Here is a 19,808-nt window from a genome sequence, read left to right as displayed (position 1 = left end):
GATTGGCCCAGCCTTGTTCACATACCCACCTCTATGGCTGGGGCAGCCTCCATTACAAAATGAAGGCTAGGAAGAGGTACTGGGTAGAGAAGGTCATTTCAGTCCACCCCTACACTGTACATACACAGAGAGACATACAGAGTTCCAAAAATATCCCAGTCTAATCCAAGTGTTTGGTTACATGAGTAAGTTCTATAGTAGTGATGTATTAGCTTTTGGTGCATCCATCACCCGAGCACTATACACTGTACTCTGTTTGTAGTCTTTTATCCCTCACCCCTTTCCCACCCTTTCCCCCTGAGTTCCGAAAGTCCGTTGTGTCATTCTTAAGCCTTTGCAGCCTCATAACTTAGCTCCCACTTATGAGTGAGAATATACGATGTTTGGTTTTCCATTCCTGAGTTACTTCACTTAAAATAATAGTCTCCAATGTCATCCAGGTCACTGCAAATGCCATTAATTCACTCCTTTTTATGGCTGAGTAGTATTCCATCATACATGTGTGTGTGTGTGTGTGTGTGTGTGTGTGTGTGTGTATCACAGTTTCTTAATCCACTTGTTGATTGATGTGCATTTGGGTTGATTGCCATGTGGCAGTCTTAACTTCCAATTCAGTGTCATTGCTTTTACGATCCCTGGTAGTACCCTTTCTCCACTGGATCCTAAAACAGACCTGCAGAGCTCAGAGATTTAGGGAGACTGAGCACATGCTTTTGAGAGTAAATCATTAATTTTAATTTTGAGATTTGCCACATCCTCCTCTTAGTTTCCAGACTAGTCGTGTCCTGGTTTTGGGAGAAAAAACAGTTTGTTGGTCAGTAATTCAGAGTACATACTGCATCCTGTAAAAGAGCATCCCAATCTCATAATGCGTTGGGAACATGGGGAAATGAACATAGTTAACATGGAAGAAAAGACATTTGTGATTTATTTTCATTTTTACATTGATATAATTTTATATTACTATGTTTGTTCATGTAGTTCTAAAGCAGAATAATTAAAACAAGAACAAAAAGCCCAGTGATTAAATCAGAAGAAAGTTTTAGCAACATCTAGATAAGGATACTATTTTGTCTGCTTAGGCTGCCATTGCAAAGTACCACAACCTGAGTGGCTTCAACAACAGAGATTTATTTTCTCACAGTTCTGGAGGCTGGAAGTCCAAGATCAAGGTGTCTGCAGGGTTGGTTTCTCCTGAGGCCTCTCTCCTAGACTTGCAGATGAAGCCTTCTCCCTACATCCTCATGTGGCCTTTCGTCTGCATGCATGAGCCCCTGGTGTCTCTTTGTGTATCCAAATCTTTTTCTTTTTCTCTTTTTTTGAGGCAGAGTTTTGCTCTTGATGCCCAGGCTGGAGTGCAAAGGCACAATCTTGGCTCACAGCAACCTCTGCCTCCTGGGTTCAAGCAATTCTCCTGCCTCAGCCTCCTGAGCAGCTGGGATTACAGGCACGCGCCACCACGCCTGGCTAATTTTGTATTTTTAGTAGAAACGGGGTTTCTCCATGTTGGTCAGGCTGGTCTCAAACTCCTGACCTAGGGTGATCTGCCCACCTCGGCCTCCCAAAGTGCTGGGATTACAGGTATGAGCCACCTCGCCTGGCCTTCTTCTTTTTTTTTTTTTTTTTTTTTAATAAGGACACCAGTCAGATTGGATCAAGGCCATGCTAACAGTCTTTTACCTTAGTTACTTCTTTACAGTCCCAATCTTCAAATACAGTCCCATTCTGAGGTACTGGAGGTTAGGGCTTTGGCATATAAATTTGAGGAAGACACAATTCAACCCGCAACAGATAAATACTGAAGCCAAACACAAAACCAAACTGTGAAACTCTTAGAAGAAGGAGTACTTTGTCAACAAAAGAGAACATTTAAAATATTTCTGGAAGTGCTGAGCCATTGTACCCTCTTACAAATTTTTTGAGTATCTGCATTACCACACCTTTGTCAACAGAATTACTTAAAATGACAACAGCAAAAACAAAAACAAAAACCTCAAAGTCCTTGCTAAATTGAAAGGTAAAAAAATTGTTTTAATTTGCATCTTTTTTTGTTTACTGTTGATTTGAACATTTTTTCATATGCTTATTGGACAGTTGTATTTTCTCTTCCATGAACATTTCATCTTCACCAATTTTTTACTGTGCTCTTAGTACATTTCTAGTAGTTTTACATGAGCTGGTTATATATTATACATTGCCTGCTGTGTCTGCTGTTAATATTTTAGAGATTCACATCCATATTCTTAAGATTCATCAGATGCATGTTTTTAGAATTCATCAAAATGAAAATTTTGACTCTTTAACAAAATGAAAATGAAGGAATCTGCGCTGTTTTTGTGCTGATGAACAACTACCAACTGCTTCACCAGTATGGAAGATCAGAATAACTGCAGGCAGGGCGAAAAAATTTCAGGAAGCAAATATTGTACTGAACAAAATACTCTGTAGCTTTAAATATGGAAGACACAAGCATGGCCTAGATTTTGGGAACAGGGTTAAATTGTCCAGGTCTGGGCCCAGCATGTGCTTGTCATAATCCCCTGACTCTCTAAGTGTTCACTGAGTGAGAGAATGAATGGGTACACCAATGGTCTGTTCTTCATGCAGGATATGGGATTAAAAATAAGTCTTGTGGGGCTTTCTTTGTAAATTGGTACTGAGCTTTGAAAGGAGTATTTAGCAGGCTGATGAGTGTAATTTGGAGTAGATAGGGGTTTGTAATTGGACAGTATATACTAGTTCAACTTGAGGGAGCTACCACTGAGGAATTAATAAGAAAAAAAACAATCTAGGAAGGACAGGGGACCACCACTGAGGGCAGGCTATACATTTATGTGGAGGAGAAACACCTCCCTCAGGCATTTCATACGATGTGTTATATCTGGTATTTGTTTCACATAGGGAGTATTTATCAGTTATTGATACCAAAGGTGAATATTACAGGACTATATGGATGGGAGATATAGTTCGTCTTTCATCTCATCAACTATTAACAATGCTCCCAAATCCATGTTTATTATGGGCCTTTTCACGGTAATGCTCATTGAGATTTATAACCTGGGTTACCCAATAAAAATTTATTTATAAGTTGCCTTTGAATTCTACCTTCACTTTAATCCACTTTCCTCTTTATGTGTTCCTGTGTGTAAAAGGGCATGCTTTCTAGGAGTCTTTTCCATGTTGAGAACAAGAGCTTCTGCTTGGCAAACTAGCCTTCTCAGTATCAGACTCAGAAGAGCCACGGGTGAGGCTCAAATTATGATCTGCTGACATGCCTTTCCAAGAGATAGTTTCTCAAATGTCTTGGATTATAGAATGTTTTCTATCGTATCAAAGAGGCCCTGTTCCAAGGATTTCTTCACTCCCAAATCTCACTATTCTTATGGATAGAAAAAAAAAAAAAAATCAAACATGGAAGATCCTAAAACACTGGCTTCACCTGCGGTTTTAGTTTTCCATAGCTATATTCCATTAGCTGCCGTTTAACCATTTCACAAGAGTTGTGAGAGTTTTTCTCTTGGATTCAGATCGCTGTCCACACTGGCCCTTGGGAAACAGTTCCCCGTACAAATGTTCTTTGCTGGGGCTTCCATGTTCCGATCTATGGGAGTAGATTTTGGCCTGCAAAATGCAGTGATTGTAAAAGTTCTCTAGGCTCTTATATTGGGAAGACATGGAGCACATATACCTTGAGACGACCCTCCAGTCATGTGTTTTGAGCAAGCTGAGTTTGGATTAAGTTTGGCATAAAGTAGAGGAAAGAGTATGGGTTTTTGATTCAGTTTTGGCTTCAGCTAGCATTTCTGCCACGTTCTAGTTCTGTGATTTGGGGCAAATTTTTTAACCTATGCTCAGTTTCCCTTATTGATAAAATGAAGGTGAGTAGCATCTTCTTCACAGGGTTGTGGGATAACTACATGGACACAGGTAAAAGATGTAACAGTGCCTGGCCACAGGTGACAGACAATCACTGTTACTGTCCACACAGGTCCAATACACCCTACCAACACCTCATAGGAAGAATATTTATGGGTTTCCAAGAGTCACCTCCTCTGGAGAGAGGAGTCCCTTGCACTGGATCCCAGGACACAGAACACTCCTTAGGAAAGTGATGAGGTTTCATTGCATCAGGAACCCACCTCACATAATGACTATTAAATAGGCACTGCTTATCCATCAGATACTCTTTATGACGCTAAGGTGATGGCATGACCTTTAGGAATGATGAATATGTAACTAATTATAAAAATATGGGCTGGGTGTTGTGGTTCATGCCTGTAATCCCAGCACTTTGGGAGGCCGAGGCAGGCAGATCACCTGAGGTCAGGAGTTCAAGACCAGCCTGCCCAACATGGTGAAACCCTGTCTCTACTAAAAATACAAAATTAGCCAGGTGTGGTGGCACGTGCCTGTCATCCCAGCTACTCGGGAGGCTGAGGCAGGAGAGTTGCTTGATCCTGGGAGGCAGAGGTTGCAGTGAGCCGAGATCATGCCATTGTACTCCATCCTGGGCAGTAGAGCGAGACTCCATCCCAAAAAATAAATACATAAAATAAGTGCCATGCTAAGTTACTTGAATAATCAGTGAAAGAATAAATGCTACCGCATAGATCTGAAGCAGATGTGCCCCCCACCCCCACCACCAACCTCCCAGCAAAAAAAAAAAAAAAAAAAAATCCACAGGGAAATTCAAAACTCCGCAGCCATTTTCCAGAACCAGCTCTGAGGAAATGTCCTTTAGTGCTTAGCCTGCTAAGCCCTAAAGTAAAACCCACTGAGATTTATAACGTGTTTCCAAACAAAAATTCATAAACTGCCTACTCAGAGACCTACCCTAAGTCCCTCCCCCTTCATACATGGGCGATTCAGAAAGACTAGCCACCAATAGGTGATCAGATATGGCTGGGAACCATAGCTTTTTGCTTGTATTTCTTAGAGACTATGTTTTCTAATATGAGGTAAAACAAAAAATTCTGTCAAGTTGTATTTGTGTTTAAGTCTTAATGGTTTCTAGTGGAAGCATGGAACGCAGTTCCTAAAATTTAGGGCTATTTGCACTTCTTTTTTTTTTTTTTTTTTTTTAAATTTATTTATTATTATTACTTTTAAGTTGTAGGGTACATGTGCATAATGCAGGTTTGCTTACATATGTATACTGTGCCATGTTATCTTGCTGCACCCATCAACCTGCCATTTACACTGTATAAACTCCAATGCAATCCCTCCCTCCCCTCCCATGATAGGCCCCGTGGGTGATGTTCCCCTTCCTGGAGTCCAAGTGATCTCATTGTTCAGTTCCACCTATGAGTGAGAACATGGTGTTTTAGTTTTCTGTTCTTGTGATAGTTTGCCAAGAATGATGGTTTCCAGCTGCATCCATGTCCCTACAAAGGATGCAAACTCATCCTTTTTATGGCTGCAACCATGCACTTCTTTCTCTACCTATTCAAAGTTAAAGAACCATTCCAAACATCTTAGTTTGCAGATGAAAAAATGCAGTCCAGAAAAGTGACCCAGATAAGGCCTGAAGCTAGCCAGCAGCAGAGGCAGGACTAAGATTCAATTTCTCTAACTTCTATCCCAGGCTTTGTGATCTCTAAATATAGTTACAATGGAGATCAGATAGTAACACAGGCAGATGGGAGCTCTTGGCAGCACCAGCATGTTAACCACAGAAACAGGAGGTGGCTAGTGCATGTATCTCGTGACCAATCCCTCCCCTAACATCTACTGTATACATAGGGAATAAAAATGCGTAATTTTCTCTTGACATTTTTAGACAGGAAATCATGGCTGCTCTTGATAGAAGCCTAAAGATTCCAATAAACTTTTCTGAAATAGAACAGTGCTTTTAAAAGGGAAAATGGTTTTGTAGGCCACTTGTCCTTTAACACAACTTAAGAAAGGTAAGTATAGTTAGGCTAAAAAGCTTTCCTTAATGTGTTCACTTCAGTCATCCGCTTTTAAAGGATAATGAACTTGTCAGTGTGTTATAAATACAGAATGCAAGGCTGGGTGCAGTGGCCCACGCCTGTAATCCCAGTACTTTGGCAGGCCGGGCGGGTCACCTGAGCTCAGGAGTTCGAGACCAGCCTGGGCAATATGGCAAAACCCTCTCTCTCCTAAAAATACAAAAATGAGCTGCACATGTTGGCGCACACCTGCAATCCCAGCTACTCAGGAGGCTGAGGCAGGAGAATCGCTTGAACCCAGGAGGCGGAGGTTGCAGTGGGCCGAGATACTGCCATCGCACTACAGCCTGGGGGTAAGAGCGAGACTCCGACTCCGTCTAAAAAAAAAAAAAAAAAAGAATAAATACAGAATACATACAGAAATGACACAATTCAGCTTTATTTTTACTTAATTATAACAATTTTTAAAAACTCCATGACTTTGTGCTATTTCTAATATTTAAATAAAAAACATTTCAAATTTTGCACAAATAATTTAGGCTAATACATAACTAGATTTGAATAAAGTCAGATGAAGCAGTAATTCCTCCTCTGTGTTTGAAAAGAATGAGTGTGGTTACAAAGTCACAGGATGAGTCCCTGGGATCTGGGGTAGAAGGGGTGGATCAAGAATGCGTTGGGTTTGTCACTTCCTAGCAGGCTGAGGGTGTGACACAGCAGCTCGGTGGCAGAGAGCTCTATTCTAGCTTCTAACACCCCAATGCTAACTTTTTGGATGTATTTCCTTCTAGCATGTAGAAAGGGCTTTTCTTGGCTGGGGAGCAGGGATGTGGCATGGTGATGATCTGGGGACAGCCAGGCATACGCTCAGACACTTTGGAAAACTGGGGAGGGTGAACAGGGAGACAGAATCTTCATCTTCCTTTTGTTGACTGGGGAGGAGGGTGCTTGGTGACATTTTCCTGAGTATAAAGAAGGAATACAGGTTTGAAAGGTTTGTAACTGTGTGTGAAAACAGGTACTGAAAACCAATACTGGGAGAAAAAAGGCATTGTAAACACTTCTATTTAAAATGAAGATTTCTGGAACAATTATACTATATAGTGGTATCACAAGTCTTTAGCTGGTAAAATCTAGCACTGAAACAACTGTTAATTTTTAACTTGTGAGGGTTCTTTTTAAAGCACCACTTAAGACCTATATATTAAAAAAATTAAATATAGAAAAATTCTATCTAATAAATGAGTTTGAGAATGCACAGGAAACAACAAAACCCATTTTTAAACTTTTGGTAACTGAAGTGGAGCATTAAATTCAAAAGCACTTTGAGGATTCCTACATTGTTCACCTAAGGGAAAACAAATGCAGAGCTATCAAAGAGTTTCTCAATAAATTCCCACACCTTGGAGGGCTACAGCTTTTCATAAATATGGTCACTGGACTGAAGATTTCTAAATTTTAAATTTGATACCCCCAAAAAGTAACATATAGGATTTATAAGTATTTTATTTTTTTGAGAAATGACAAAAAATTGGAACTAGTTTTAACAATCTCTGAAAATTTTAAATTCTAGACATGTTTATTTTGAAACACACTTCCAAACAAGATAAACAACAATACACATGTCTACTACACTGCAGAAGTAGCTTAAACTTGCCAAGACATCCTCCTTTGTACTTGTTTCCTCAAGAGTTGCTAGGTCATTTTTTGCCCTTGTCCAGCAGCCTCTTGAGAAACAACAAAGGACCTACTGTCAAAGTCACTCTCAGGTGTTTGCCCTGCCAGCTCATGCCTTCTCCGCACACCGCACCCCCGAAGGAGCACGGAGGCCCGCAGGGCTGGCTGGCCCTGGTTCCAGCCTCACCGCCGGTTGGACCGCTTTTCGTACTTGTCCTGGCTGCTCCGCTTTCGCGGCGGGGAGTAACTGGCAGAACCTCGAGCACGGAAGCTGTGCTTGTAAGGATGGCTTCTGTGTTTCTTCGGGTTTTCTTCTTTCTGGGCCTGGCTCTTCGCTGGTTCCTTATCGCCCTCTTTTTGTTCATGGTCTTGCTCTTTATGAGAGGGCAATGTGTTTTTAATTGTGTTAATTAGAAATCTTTTATTGGTACTGGCAAGAGGACACTTCATCCTGGGGTGGGGAGGAGAAAAGAAAAAGTATCACAAATCAAATGGTTAACTCCAAAGCTGGATCCACTATCGTGATTAGTACCAAAGAATCCTGCTCCCACAGAATCGAGTTTCTGAATTTGTGAGCTTTCCTTGCATGCCACCTAGTGTAAACTCTGAGTACCGGGGGGAAAAATATCAAGACGATTGGAAATCTTGAGACAGACTGCCTGGAACACTAAACCTTTCTTCCCTCCTGGAACTAAATTTCCTACTGAAGTTCATATGTGCAGGTATTGACCACACTGTGAACTAACAGAATCATTTAATATTTTCTTTTGAACTAGTAAGTGCCCTATTTGACTATAACCTCTTTTGGATTAAATTTATTGCGTCTTGTGTTTTATTACCAGACAGTGAAAACTGTTCCTTTTCCAAGGAAACTAAAAAGTATATTCTGCTGTATCTTAAATACAGAAGCTAAATGATCTACTACAGAATAAAAAAATTGTGTAAAGAATCCATAAATATGCAATAATCCTTTACTTAAAGAAGTTCTTACACCTCTATTTCAGGATGCCAGGCTATGCTCTGTGGAGGGGCACTTTACTCTCCCGCCCTGGCGAATTTCTGTGCAGGATATATTTAAGTACCTTCATGATTCAAGTTCACCTAGGAGAGGCTGCAACCAATCAAACTGCTAATTAATGTGCTTAGATTTACTTATAAACTATTTCTTTTTCAGGTGTTAATAAATCTTCCATTTTCAAAAAGATGACCCTATACAAATGAGAACTTTCATATTTCTCTTAGCCTTGCGATGTCTGCCATATGATGGGCTAATTTAGGAGTATGCTGATTCCCAAAATCATGTTATTCGGGGTGGCTGGTATTAAACAAAAATGAATGTAGAATAGCCACCTTTCTATAAAACTTTGATTTACAGAGAACCCCAAACAATACTTCAAAATCAAGCCAACAACACACCACCATAGGAATGGCGTGGACTAGTACTGTATAGGTGAAGTATAGGCAGTCAGGCATCAGCATAGCCTCACTCACAGAGGTCAGACCACCTCAGAAAACCAAAATGGCACTGAATCTGGAAGTAGAAGGAAGAAAAAACAAGAAAATACCTCCTGCTGCAAATAGGTAGCTCTTGAGCCTAGAAGGACAGAGAAAATATCTGAGAAAAACCAATGGTTACTCCCAGTATGCTGTGCCTGGTTAATGGTCAGGCCAGAAAAGTAACAAAGGAATGAACTAGAACAAACAGAAAACCAAACTTAGAAAAGGACAGTGGAGTGCAATAGAAACAGTGGGAACATTCAGAGGTGGTGCCAGCTCTGGAGTTTAGAAGCCACAATGAATGAGATGAGGGGCAAAGAAGAAAGGCAATAATAAAGAAAAAAGTTCTGCAAGTACTGTGGGGTATAAACTATAGAGCTTCACGGAGCTTCCAGAAAAGGTACACTAGCATTATGCTGCCTTAGCAGTCTCAAGGTAAAGACATTTCTACCTCCTGAGGGCACGCTGGCATTAGGACACTCCTGTGCAGGAAGGCAGCATGTGATGAGAGGCAAACCAAGTTCTCCTGCAGGGTCTGACAGGGTCCTACCGAATGCAGGTGTTGCTCTGGTGAAGACACTTGAGCCACTGCAGTTGCAAACTCAGCAATGATTCAGAACAGTATTAAATACTGGCATGTTCCAAAACAGCGTAACACAGACAGCCTACAGGAAACACTACCCTTCATCACAGAAAGTAAAAAGCTTAGAGGGCTCGTCTTTGGCAATGGTGGTCTGGTGCTTAGTATAGGAGCAAAACCTTTTTTATAGGCAAATGAACTACATATATCTCGTGGATATATAGGGCTAGGAGTAGCTGGTGAAACATGTCCAGCAACAGAAGAATTCTGGGGTCTTTTCACTGAAGTGGGCCATCTCGGTGGTGGTAAACGGGCCAGTTCTTCTCTGCATTAAACAAGGAAAGGTACTTTCCCCAGATGTGATGGTAATCCAGGATCTCGGAACAAAACCTTTGGTAACTACTGGTGAACTCCACTCTATTTTGCTGTTTTCAATGTCAGATCATCTTTAAAACCAAATGCTTCCTCGAGGTGAGCAAAGCCCTGCTACTAACTGCAGCGTTGATGCCAAGAGGCAGAGGGGACTGCACCTATCTTCCAACTGCTAGCATGACCCACCGACTCAACATAGTGACCCAAAGAGTTAGCGAGAGAATGAGATGGTTTTATAGACTAATTCCACAAGAAAACTGGCATTTACATCTCTTTTAACATCAGAGATGCAGTTTTTTAATGTTGGTTATGTGTGGGATTCTATTCTAGGTGAAAAGTCAAGGTGGCTTGAGGAGATCCTGGTTTACTGGGGTGGGGTGGTGGTGGGGTTTGAAAGTCAGACATCTCCCAGGCATGCCAGTACATATTTTCGAAGTGATGACAAGTGCTCATTCACACTCTGCTAATAAATACGGCAGGGCAATGAAATACAGTAGTTGCAAGCAGATGTGAAGGTACATATAGTAAATAATTTTGTGTAAAGAAATTCCAAAATCTGCATAGAATAGATCCAAGTGTAAGGACAGCAACATCAAAACCAAGGTCTGAGGGAATCAGTGCGGGGAGCTTCTCTGGCCTTTAGGGTAGAAATTAATTTTGCTGAATCTCACAGTCGGTTTTCATTGCTAAGAAATCACACTATATGAGACAGTGGCTGGGCACACATGCTCTGGAATCACACTGTCTTAACAGACTGGACTTTGGGCATACTATGTAATCTCCCTGCTGCCTCTTAGCTGTTAAGTGGGAATAATAATGGCGACTATCTTAAAGGGTTGCATGCAGATCAAATGAATGAGAACATGTAAAGTACTCAGAACAATGCATGACACATAAAAGCACTTGGTTAATTTCAGCTTTGGTTCACAGCCTACTATTTAATTAGCTGTATGATCACAAGCAAGTTACTTAACTACTCTTTGCATTCATTTCCCCCACCTGCAAAATGGGAATAACAGACATATCTAACTTATAAAGTTATTGTGAGGATTTAATGAGATAATGCATATGGCATTTAGCATGGTATCTGGCATACAGCAAACTGCAACAAATGTTACCTACAGGTCCACAATTTCTTATCCCTAATTCCAAAATTTAAAAACCTATTAAAACCAAGTTATTTTTATGACACCAAAATTTGTTTGGCAGCAAACTTGATCAGACCAGACTTTGGGCTATTGATATAGTCTTTATCCCGTTTAATATAAACATTCATATGTTTTGCTGAAGAAATGATACCATGTTGAACAAGTACAGGGTAGTGGTGGGGGGGGATCTAGTACATGCTATCTGTGCTGTAATACCTTTCTAAAATGTAAAAATATCTAAAATTAGAGGCTTATTTGGATACAAAGGTTTTAGAAAAAGGATGGTTGACCTATATTATTTTACCCTCTCTTCATGAGAAAGAGTACACACAGCTCTCAAATAGGTTAATACATCCAGAATTTTTCCAAGATGGCAACTCAAGGTATCCCAAAGCATCAAATCACCTGTGATAATAAGTTAATCAAGAACAGAGTAGAATCTCTATGAAAGAAAAGATTAAGAAAAAAGTAAGCCATCATTGAAAGTTAATGAGACATTTTACATAAGTATCCAAAAAAAGGGTTAAAATTTAAGTTTTGGTACCTAAAATGGTTAGATTTGTATTTGTAGAAGTTTCAGATTCCAGGCTATCTCAATTCTCCATTGCTACATGGATCAAGAGGCTACTACACACTACCTTTGAGCTTATCATTTGTATTTCCAACTGTTCCACAAACCCTCTAGGCCTCTGTCCTCAGATGCAAAACTAAAGGTTGAAGTGGGTAGGTGATCTCTAGAGTTGCTTCCAGTTTTAGGATCCTCTGCTCATGCTCTGTACGTTAACTCTTTAGAAAAGTTCTCTCTTCTCATTCATCACATTAGGAAATTATTTCTTACTGCTATTTCCCACTTCCCCCGATCCCCCGCAGTATTTGAGATGACATGATAAACTGGCATTAGACACTCCACTATTCCCGGCTTTTCTTGTATCAGCTTTAGGGTAACCATCTGAGCCCTGAAATTGAGCATAAGATCACAGGCCACGGCTGCCTGCTGTGTCTGCACCGTCTGTTACTGTCTATGCCCCAAAGGTGTGCTGGGGGAAGCACTGGAGGAGGCCACAAGACAGGGCAGCTGCTTTCCTGTCTTAGCTCTGACCTGGAGGGTGACTTTCTCACCCTGGGTGTTATTTTTATATTTAGTTTATTTTTGTTTCCAGAAAGTTATGCTAGCTCACATGATAAGAGCCAGATTTAAGGTGCTAACAACACAAATGGATATAAACCCTAAATATCATGAGACCAGTTCAATCTGCTTTGGAAAGTACCCATGACACACTGTCAGATTTGAGATCTGGCATTCTATCTGGGTTAAACTTTAAAAGGAAAGCAATTTCCTTCACTTTGAAACCTGTGGGCTCAGAAGCTATGATGAAGGGTTCCACATGCTTCAAGAATCTGCCACTGGAGAGACGAAGACTGACTGGGGCTAGGATTACAAGCTTTTCATCTTTTTTGTCTCTCTTGCTGAAGGATAGAGGTAGTAGTATCTAACTTTCCACAGATTTAGACCCTGCTACCTTTTGCTTCTAAAATATTTCCTGAATAGGACCTATCTGAGAGTGACACAGGATCACCAGCCGACAGGGTACACTGAAGACACAATTACCTTGTGCTATTCCATTACCAATGTTGCCTCATTTCATCTCCACAGCTATCATCCAAAAGGAAAGAAAAGAAAAAAGGTAAAGCGCCTATCCCAAGCTAGTAAGATGTGGAGCCAGACTGGAACCAGGGAGTCTGGAATAGGGCAGAAGGAGTGGAGCAGAGAAAGACTCTCTGCAGTCTAACCAGATGGCCAATTAACAGAGCAGTCAAGAAAGAAACCGCAGGTGAAAAGCTTGTCAGCACACTGTGGCTGAGGCTCCTCATCCAGGACAGGCATGAAGCAGCAGATGCACACACAGTGACAGGTCTGCTAAGAACAGCTGGCCACTCAGGAGCCCAGGAGAGTCACCAACACGGCCAAGGACAAAGGTGGAGAGTCCCTTTAACACACCTGACTTTGAGATGTGTGAAGTCGAACAGGTAGTGGGAAATAAGAATTATTTTTATGGTTAGGGAATAGACACCTTGGAGTCATGGAAGCAAGGTTCCATGCAGTGCACTTCAATTTGTTATTTTCTTCTATGGACAAATCCATTCTCATACTAGCAAATAGCATATCTTCCATTCTGTACATGTCTTTGCACTCTCATGGATGCAGGTCTGGAATAATGCCTCTAGAAAGACTGAAGCAGGGGCCTAACTCCATTCCCAACTCTCCATGAAACAAGGGGAATATTTTTTTATCTTGATGCTGTGGTTGATTACAACTCGTTTTGTTGTTTAATGCTGCCACAACTACCATAACCACCCCTGGTGCTACAGTTTATAATTTGGCAATCAAATGCCTCAGCATGTGGCCACCTGAAAAACGCTTTTTATGGCGTTATAATCCCTATTAGTAAACTGTTAACCCTTAATTACTCTGTGTACAACAGTCCTGAGGCTCACAGTGGGTGCTCAATGACTGTCTCCAACACTGTACCTAAAAGTAATCAAAAATCATTGACATATGTGTTTGTCTGTATATGTGTGTGTGTGCGCGTGTGTGTGTGTGTGTATATATATATATATGAGATATGCAAAGCATTATGCTAAGCCCTGTAGCAAAGATATATACCAAGCTATCTGTTTATGTGTCTCTGTCTTTGGAGACTACCAAGAGGAGCAGAAGGTAGGGGAAGTCGAAGTTCAGAAGCAGATATGTGAAGAGTAGCACACTGAGACAGTTTGCAAGACTATAATCCTCAGCCTTCAACTCCTTCAGCAACGCAAATCATTTACATAGATATGTGCTCTAACAGTAACACATTCAGGGCTCTCTCATTCACTTTCATAACTGGATATGAAAGGAATGTGGGAAGCAGGGGCAGTAAGCATTGGCACTTCAGCATGTTCTCAGATAATAATCCACAGAGAGAAGTGATGCCATGCAAGGAGTGTTAAGTGACAGGAAAGCCAAGTTATAGTCCCATCAGCGATTCGCTAGCCAGGGCTTTAGGAAAGCTCTTTGGGTCTCATGTTCTATATGTATAAAGGCTTTGGGTCTCTGTGGCCTGAAAATATTGCCAAGAGCCTCCTCCATGAATTGTCTGAGATGCGAGCCCTTGCTCCCCTCGTCATTGGTTCTAGCACAGTCAGCGTGGCTGCCACACTGATCGCCTGCTTGTTTCTGTATCCACTGGTGGATTAAAAACTTTAAGGCCAGGAGAGTGAGTCTTCTTTACTGCTGTCCATGATTGGCCTCTTAACATACCTACTGGTGCCCTGTGAATACTTACATAAATAAGTATAAAAAATAAGTATTTAAATTAAAATAAACACATGTCTGGATAAAGGCTGGAGAAATTATTTGCTTTCCAATAATCAACAGTTGATGACATAAACTGGAAGAACAAGATGGGTGACTTCCTTCTATATCTCTAGATTGACTCTCAATCCAAACAGAAAAGCATAAAAAAAAAAAGTCATTCCCCTTAAAACAATTGGTTTAAGAGAACTCAAGAATCATTTTCTCTCAATTCAATCTTTAGGACTTATTTTGCCAAAATATAAGTTTTTCCAAGTATAAGGCTGAAGTTCCACAGGCACTAGACTCAGAAATTATACTGGGCAGTAGATAAGCTAAAGTGAATGTGACCAGAATAAAAACAGCTTTGTAGACAATGAAGCTGGACAAATTTCTGAAATTTACGCTTATAAATTCCTTTATGTTGACTAAAAGGAAGTCATATGAGCCAATATTTCAGCTTCTCCTAAAGCATCTGTCAATAACAGCTTCTAAAGAGATTCTTTTGCTGAAATACATCCAAGGAAGAATATAGCACCAAATGGTCTCTTGCTTTATAAAATAAAAATGGCATCTCACTTGCATTTTCTTTAGCTCAGCAATCTCTTTCTGGCACCTGCTCAACCATCTATTTCTTATGGAATATCCGAAACGAAAAAATAATACCACTCACTCTAGTTCTATTTTAAATTTTAAAGCAAATAAAAGGCCTTCTAGATAGAAAAAAACAGGCCATGGCCACTAGTGAACAACAGATAGCTACTCTTTTAAGAACTGTCCAAGAAGGTCCACTCCACAGCGATGGGTCTTGGGACTCTTGTGGCTAAACACCTGGCCAGGCTACCTAAGTGCTATTTCAGCACAGAGGAGCTGTCTGCCCCTGGCCGAGGTGTAGGATTGTTCTGGATTCTGCAGAGCAGGCTGGTATCATTATTTTTAATTAAAAAAAGGGATTAGTAAACTGTTTTTCAAATTTGTGTGAGCTTTAGAATCAGCTGGGTATCTCTTTAAAACTCCAAAGCCCAGGCCACACCCCAAGCTCATAATCACTGATAGTAGGGCAGAGGCATCAGTATTGTCTGAAGGTTTCCAGGTGATTTCAAATGTGCAGATAAATTTGAGAACTAATGACTGGTGGTTAAAAGTTTCTCACATACACTTATTTAAATAAATGGAAGAGCAGATGGAGGGCAGGTCCCCTTTGTCCCAGCACCAGTGAGTAGAAGCAAGCCATGGTTGTCATGGGTCCAGACCTCCTTTCATAGCCCATATCTGTTTGGGTGTGCTCAACTGCTAGGAAAAAATATTTGCCCCTGGAATAAGCATGTACCCAGAGATTCCTGCTTCCAGAGCAACACAAATCAAGAGTCAAAATGTAAACATTACGAGAGAGAGAGAGAGAGAGAGAAAAAAAAAAAAGCAGACAAACTTTTTATTTTTAATGAAGTGAAGTCTTCTATGGGATTGACTTGCTCAACTATTCAGAGCAGTGCTTCCCAAACTCGGTAAGATCTTCTGGTAAGCTTAAAACACAAAAACAAAAACAAACAAAAAACCTGTAGGACCAATCTTAGACTTCTCTATCAGAATGCTCTGGAGTGAAGCAGGGAAGGAGATCTGTATTTTTTATTTTTATTTTTTTGAGACGGAGTCTTGCTCTGTTGCCCAGGCTAGAGTGCAGTGGTGCAATCTTGGCTCACTGCAACCTCTGCCTCCTGGGTTCAAGCGATTCTTCTGCCTCAGCCTCCTGAGTAGCTGGGACCACAGGTACATGCCACCACGCTCAGCTGATTTTTTGTATTTTAGTAGAGATGGGGTTTCACTGTGTTGCCTAGGCTGGTCTTGAACTCCTGAGCTCGGGCAATCCACCTGCCTCGGCTTCCCAAAGTGCTAGGATTACTGGCCTGAGCCACCACGCCCGGCTGGAGATCTGTATTTTAAAAAACCTCTCCAGATTATTTTCTCATTAAAAAAACTATTAAAAAGTGATCAATAGAACACATATTTGTTATGCATTACTGTAACAGAGTCCCTGGTAGAGCATCACAATGGATAGCATTCCTCGCTTCTCGTGCTCCCCTTAGTGCTCACTGTTAGCAGGCCTAACTTCTCACAGACCTTTATGCGTTACGGGTTCCCATGGCCTTCCCTGACCTGGCCAATAAAGGATTACACACAGTGATCCAAACTCGGTTTTTCACATACATAGTAGATATTTTCTCACAAGGATTCATATAGTGCTGACCAATTCTTTTTAGTGACTATAAAATATTCAACAGTAGGATGTACCATAGTTTACTGAAGCATTTTCCTGTCTTTGGACATTTGGACTGCTTCCATTTTTTTTACTATCAAAATGTGCTACAATAATTCTGTACTTAGGTCTGTGCACATTTATTAAGTTCTATGAAAGAGGGATCACCAGAAGCAGAGATCCTGGGTAAAGGGGCACAGAGAACTGTGACTCAACATTTTGCCCAGGGCCCTGCACAGAGAAAACCACACCACTGCCTGAAGCACAACACTGCGCCCCTTTCCACATCCCTTTGTCTCCACTGGATTACTTGCCTTTTTCATTTCTGCCAATCTAATGGGTGAAATTTAAGTGCTATTTAAGAGGAATATAAATACCTATGCATGCGCTCCCACCCCCATTAGATTATAAATTCCAAGACAGCAGGAATCTTTGTCATTCTGTTTACAGATACATGAGTGTCAAAATAGTGCCTAGCTCTGCTAAGTACTCAATAAATGTCTGTTAATATGTTTACTTATGGCCATTTGTAGTTTTGATATATACACATACACAGACACACACACACACACAGATATGGTTTTCTTTTTATAAACTGATTTGTAGAAGCTTTTTCAATATTATTAGTCCTTTGTTATACATGGCAAATAATTTCAACCAGTCTACCACTTGTCTTTTTACAAGTTAACTTTTCATATGGTACCTTTTTCTATGTAGAAGTTCACTATTATTATGACACTGCTGAACCTGCCGTTGTCTCATTCACAGCTTCTAGGTTTTGTGCCTGGCTAAGGGAGGTTTCTACCTTATCCTTGCTAATATTATAAAAATATTATCCTGTATTTTCTTCTATAAGATTCATATTTTATATGTTTAGTTTTTAATTTTCAGTATTACAGATGAATAGTCAATTGTATTAGCACCACTTACTAAATAATCCACCCTTTCTCCACCAGTATGAACAATGACCTTTTTCCACACAGTTAGTTCATATACATATGTGGGTCTCCGTTCTTTTTTTGTTTTCTTTACTTCTCCGCTCCCTTCCTTCCTCCCTACTCTCTTCCCCGGTCTCTATTCTGATTCCCTATTCTCTCTCTAATGTCTTTAATCTTAAATTAATCTCATACTAATTACTATACATTTACAGACTATTATATCTGGGCATGCAATACTGTCATCTCATTCCTCCCAAAAATATCTTAGCTGAAAACCTGCACCTTTATAATGGAGAGATCTGGTAGTCCCCAGCTTTATCAAGGGCAACCTGACATTAAGTCCTCCTGACCTGTTGTAATGAAGACGTATAAAAACATCACCTGTGTAATAGTCCTTCCTGTGAAACAAGTTTAACCTGAATCTAATCAAGAAAACATAATCAGGCAAATCCAGAATGTGGAACATTTTTGCCTGGATCCTGAATCTGCATCCCAAACAAAAAGCAACCACTATAAAAGACATTTTTGGGATGTTAGATGATGATATGAAATTATACATTAATTTCATTGATATGGTAATTACAATGTGATTATGTATGAGAATGTCTTTGAGATCTGCATGCTGAAGAATTTAGGGCTGAAGAATCAACATGCCTACAATTAATTTTCACATGGTTCAGCCGAAAATTATATGTTTGTGTATTACATGTAAATATATCACACAATCATAGACAATCACACAATTTCCTTTTTTCTCAGTATGTTTTCTAGTGGGCTATTGACTGTATAAGCAAGGAATTGATTTTGAATGTTTATCTTGTGCTGAACCACTATGGGTAGACATCCTATCTTCAACAAATGACCCTTTGTCTCCTTTTTTCTCCTCCTATTTATTTTCCTTGTGTTGCTGTATTTGCTTGCTGGCACCTATCTAAAGCAGCAGTTCTCAACGTGTGATCCGTGAACCTGAGAGTCTTCCAGACTCATGAGGCAATCTACAAAGTCAAAGCTATTTCCATAGTTTTGATATAATTTGCTTTTCTCCAGAAGGTTGACATTTGCACTGATGGTGCAAAAGCAACAAGTAAAACAGTGGCAAGAATCAAGGCAGTGATGAAAAACTGTACCAGTGGTCACTGTACTCTTTACCACCATGCATTAAAAATGGCCAGTTTTGAGACTGTCCTTGATTAAGCAGCATAAATTATTAATTTTGTTAAATGTTGACCCTTGAGCATGGGTCTTTTTAATAATGTATGTGTATAAACGGGACATAAATACAAAGCACTTCTGCTACTTGAGATTATGATGGATGCCTCCAGGAAAAGTACTTGTGTGACTGAGTGGCAAAGTGAACTAGCTGGCTATTCAGACGTGGGTGAGCCTGTTACTTCAAGGAAAACAATTCACAGTATTCATTGCCAATATGCAATTGGAGCTTCCAGATGAAAGAAAATTAGAATTTTGGTAAACTGTGAACTTGACAGGTTCCCTTGACACTTAAAAAAGACTTATCTGATGAGATTAGTGATGATATTTACAAATGTGATTTTAAAAATATTCTATAATGACATGTGTCAACATCTGGAAGCTTCATAACTCAGTGAACCAGTATTTTCCAGATGACCAATGATGATGTTACAAAATCAAGAATAAGTAGAAGATCCAGCCAAGGTACAAAGATATTATATAAAGGGCTTTTACTGTAAAAGAATAAGAAAAGTACACATTATTAAAAAGAATATTAAGAAACTACTACTTGTTGAAATTACTTGCAAAGTTCTGATGTAGTATCAAAGAAGAATAGCTACAATTTTCTGAAAAAGTTATTGAAATACTTCTTCCTTTTGAAAATACGTATCTTTGTAAGGTAGTATTTTCTACATATGATTCAGCCAAAATAACATATTACAACAGATTGAATTCAGAAGCAGATATAAGAACCCAGATGTCTTCTATAAGCCAGACATCAAGGAGGTTTCCAAAATTATTGTACTCAATATATTTTGTTTTGCAAATAGTTATTTTTCATATGCTATTTATCTTAACATGTATTAGATTTGTTATTTAAAAATGAATAAATACTTAAAAATTGC

General features: G+C 39.9%; 1 protein-coding gene across 1 annotated transcript in view; it reads right to left on the bottom strand.

Annotated features, from left to right (window-relative positions):
- Positions 1–7,400: 7,400 nt before the first annotated feature.
- LOC101001980 (protein POLR1D) overlaps positions 7,401–19,808 on the bottom strand; it is a 44,903-nt gene continuing 32,495 nt past the window's right edge. The window contains exon 3 of the mRNA XM_003913709.5: positions 7,401–8,040. Within this exon, the coding sequence (XP_003913758.1) occupies positions 7,773–8,040 (268 nt within the window). The 3' untranslated portion in view covers positions 7,401–7,772. The remainder of the gene's footprint in view (positions 8,041–19,808) is intronic.

This window comes from Papio anubis, chromosome 15 (genome assembly GCF_008728515.1).
Source record: "Papio anubis isolate 15944 chromosome 15, Panubis1.0, whole genome shotgun sequence".
In the NCBI taxonomy this organism is placed as follows: Eukaryota; Metazoa; Chordata; class Mammalia; order Primates; family Cercopithecidae; genus Papio; species Papio anubis.
Note: the sequence above shows the minus strand (reverse complement) of the source record. Positions and strands in the feature narration are given on the sequence as shown.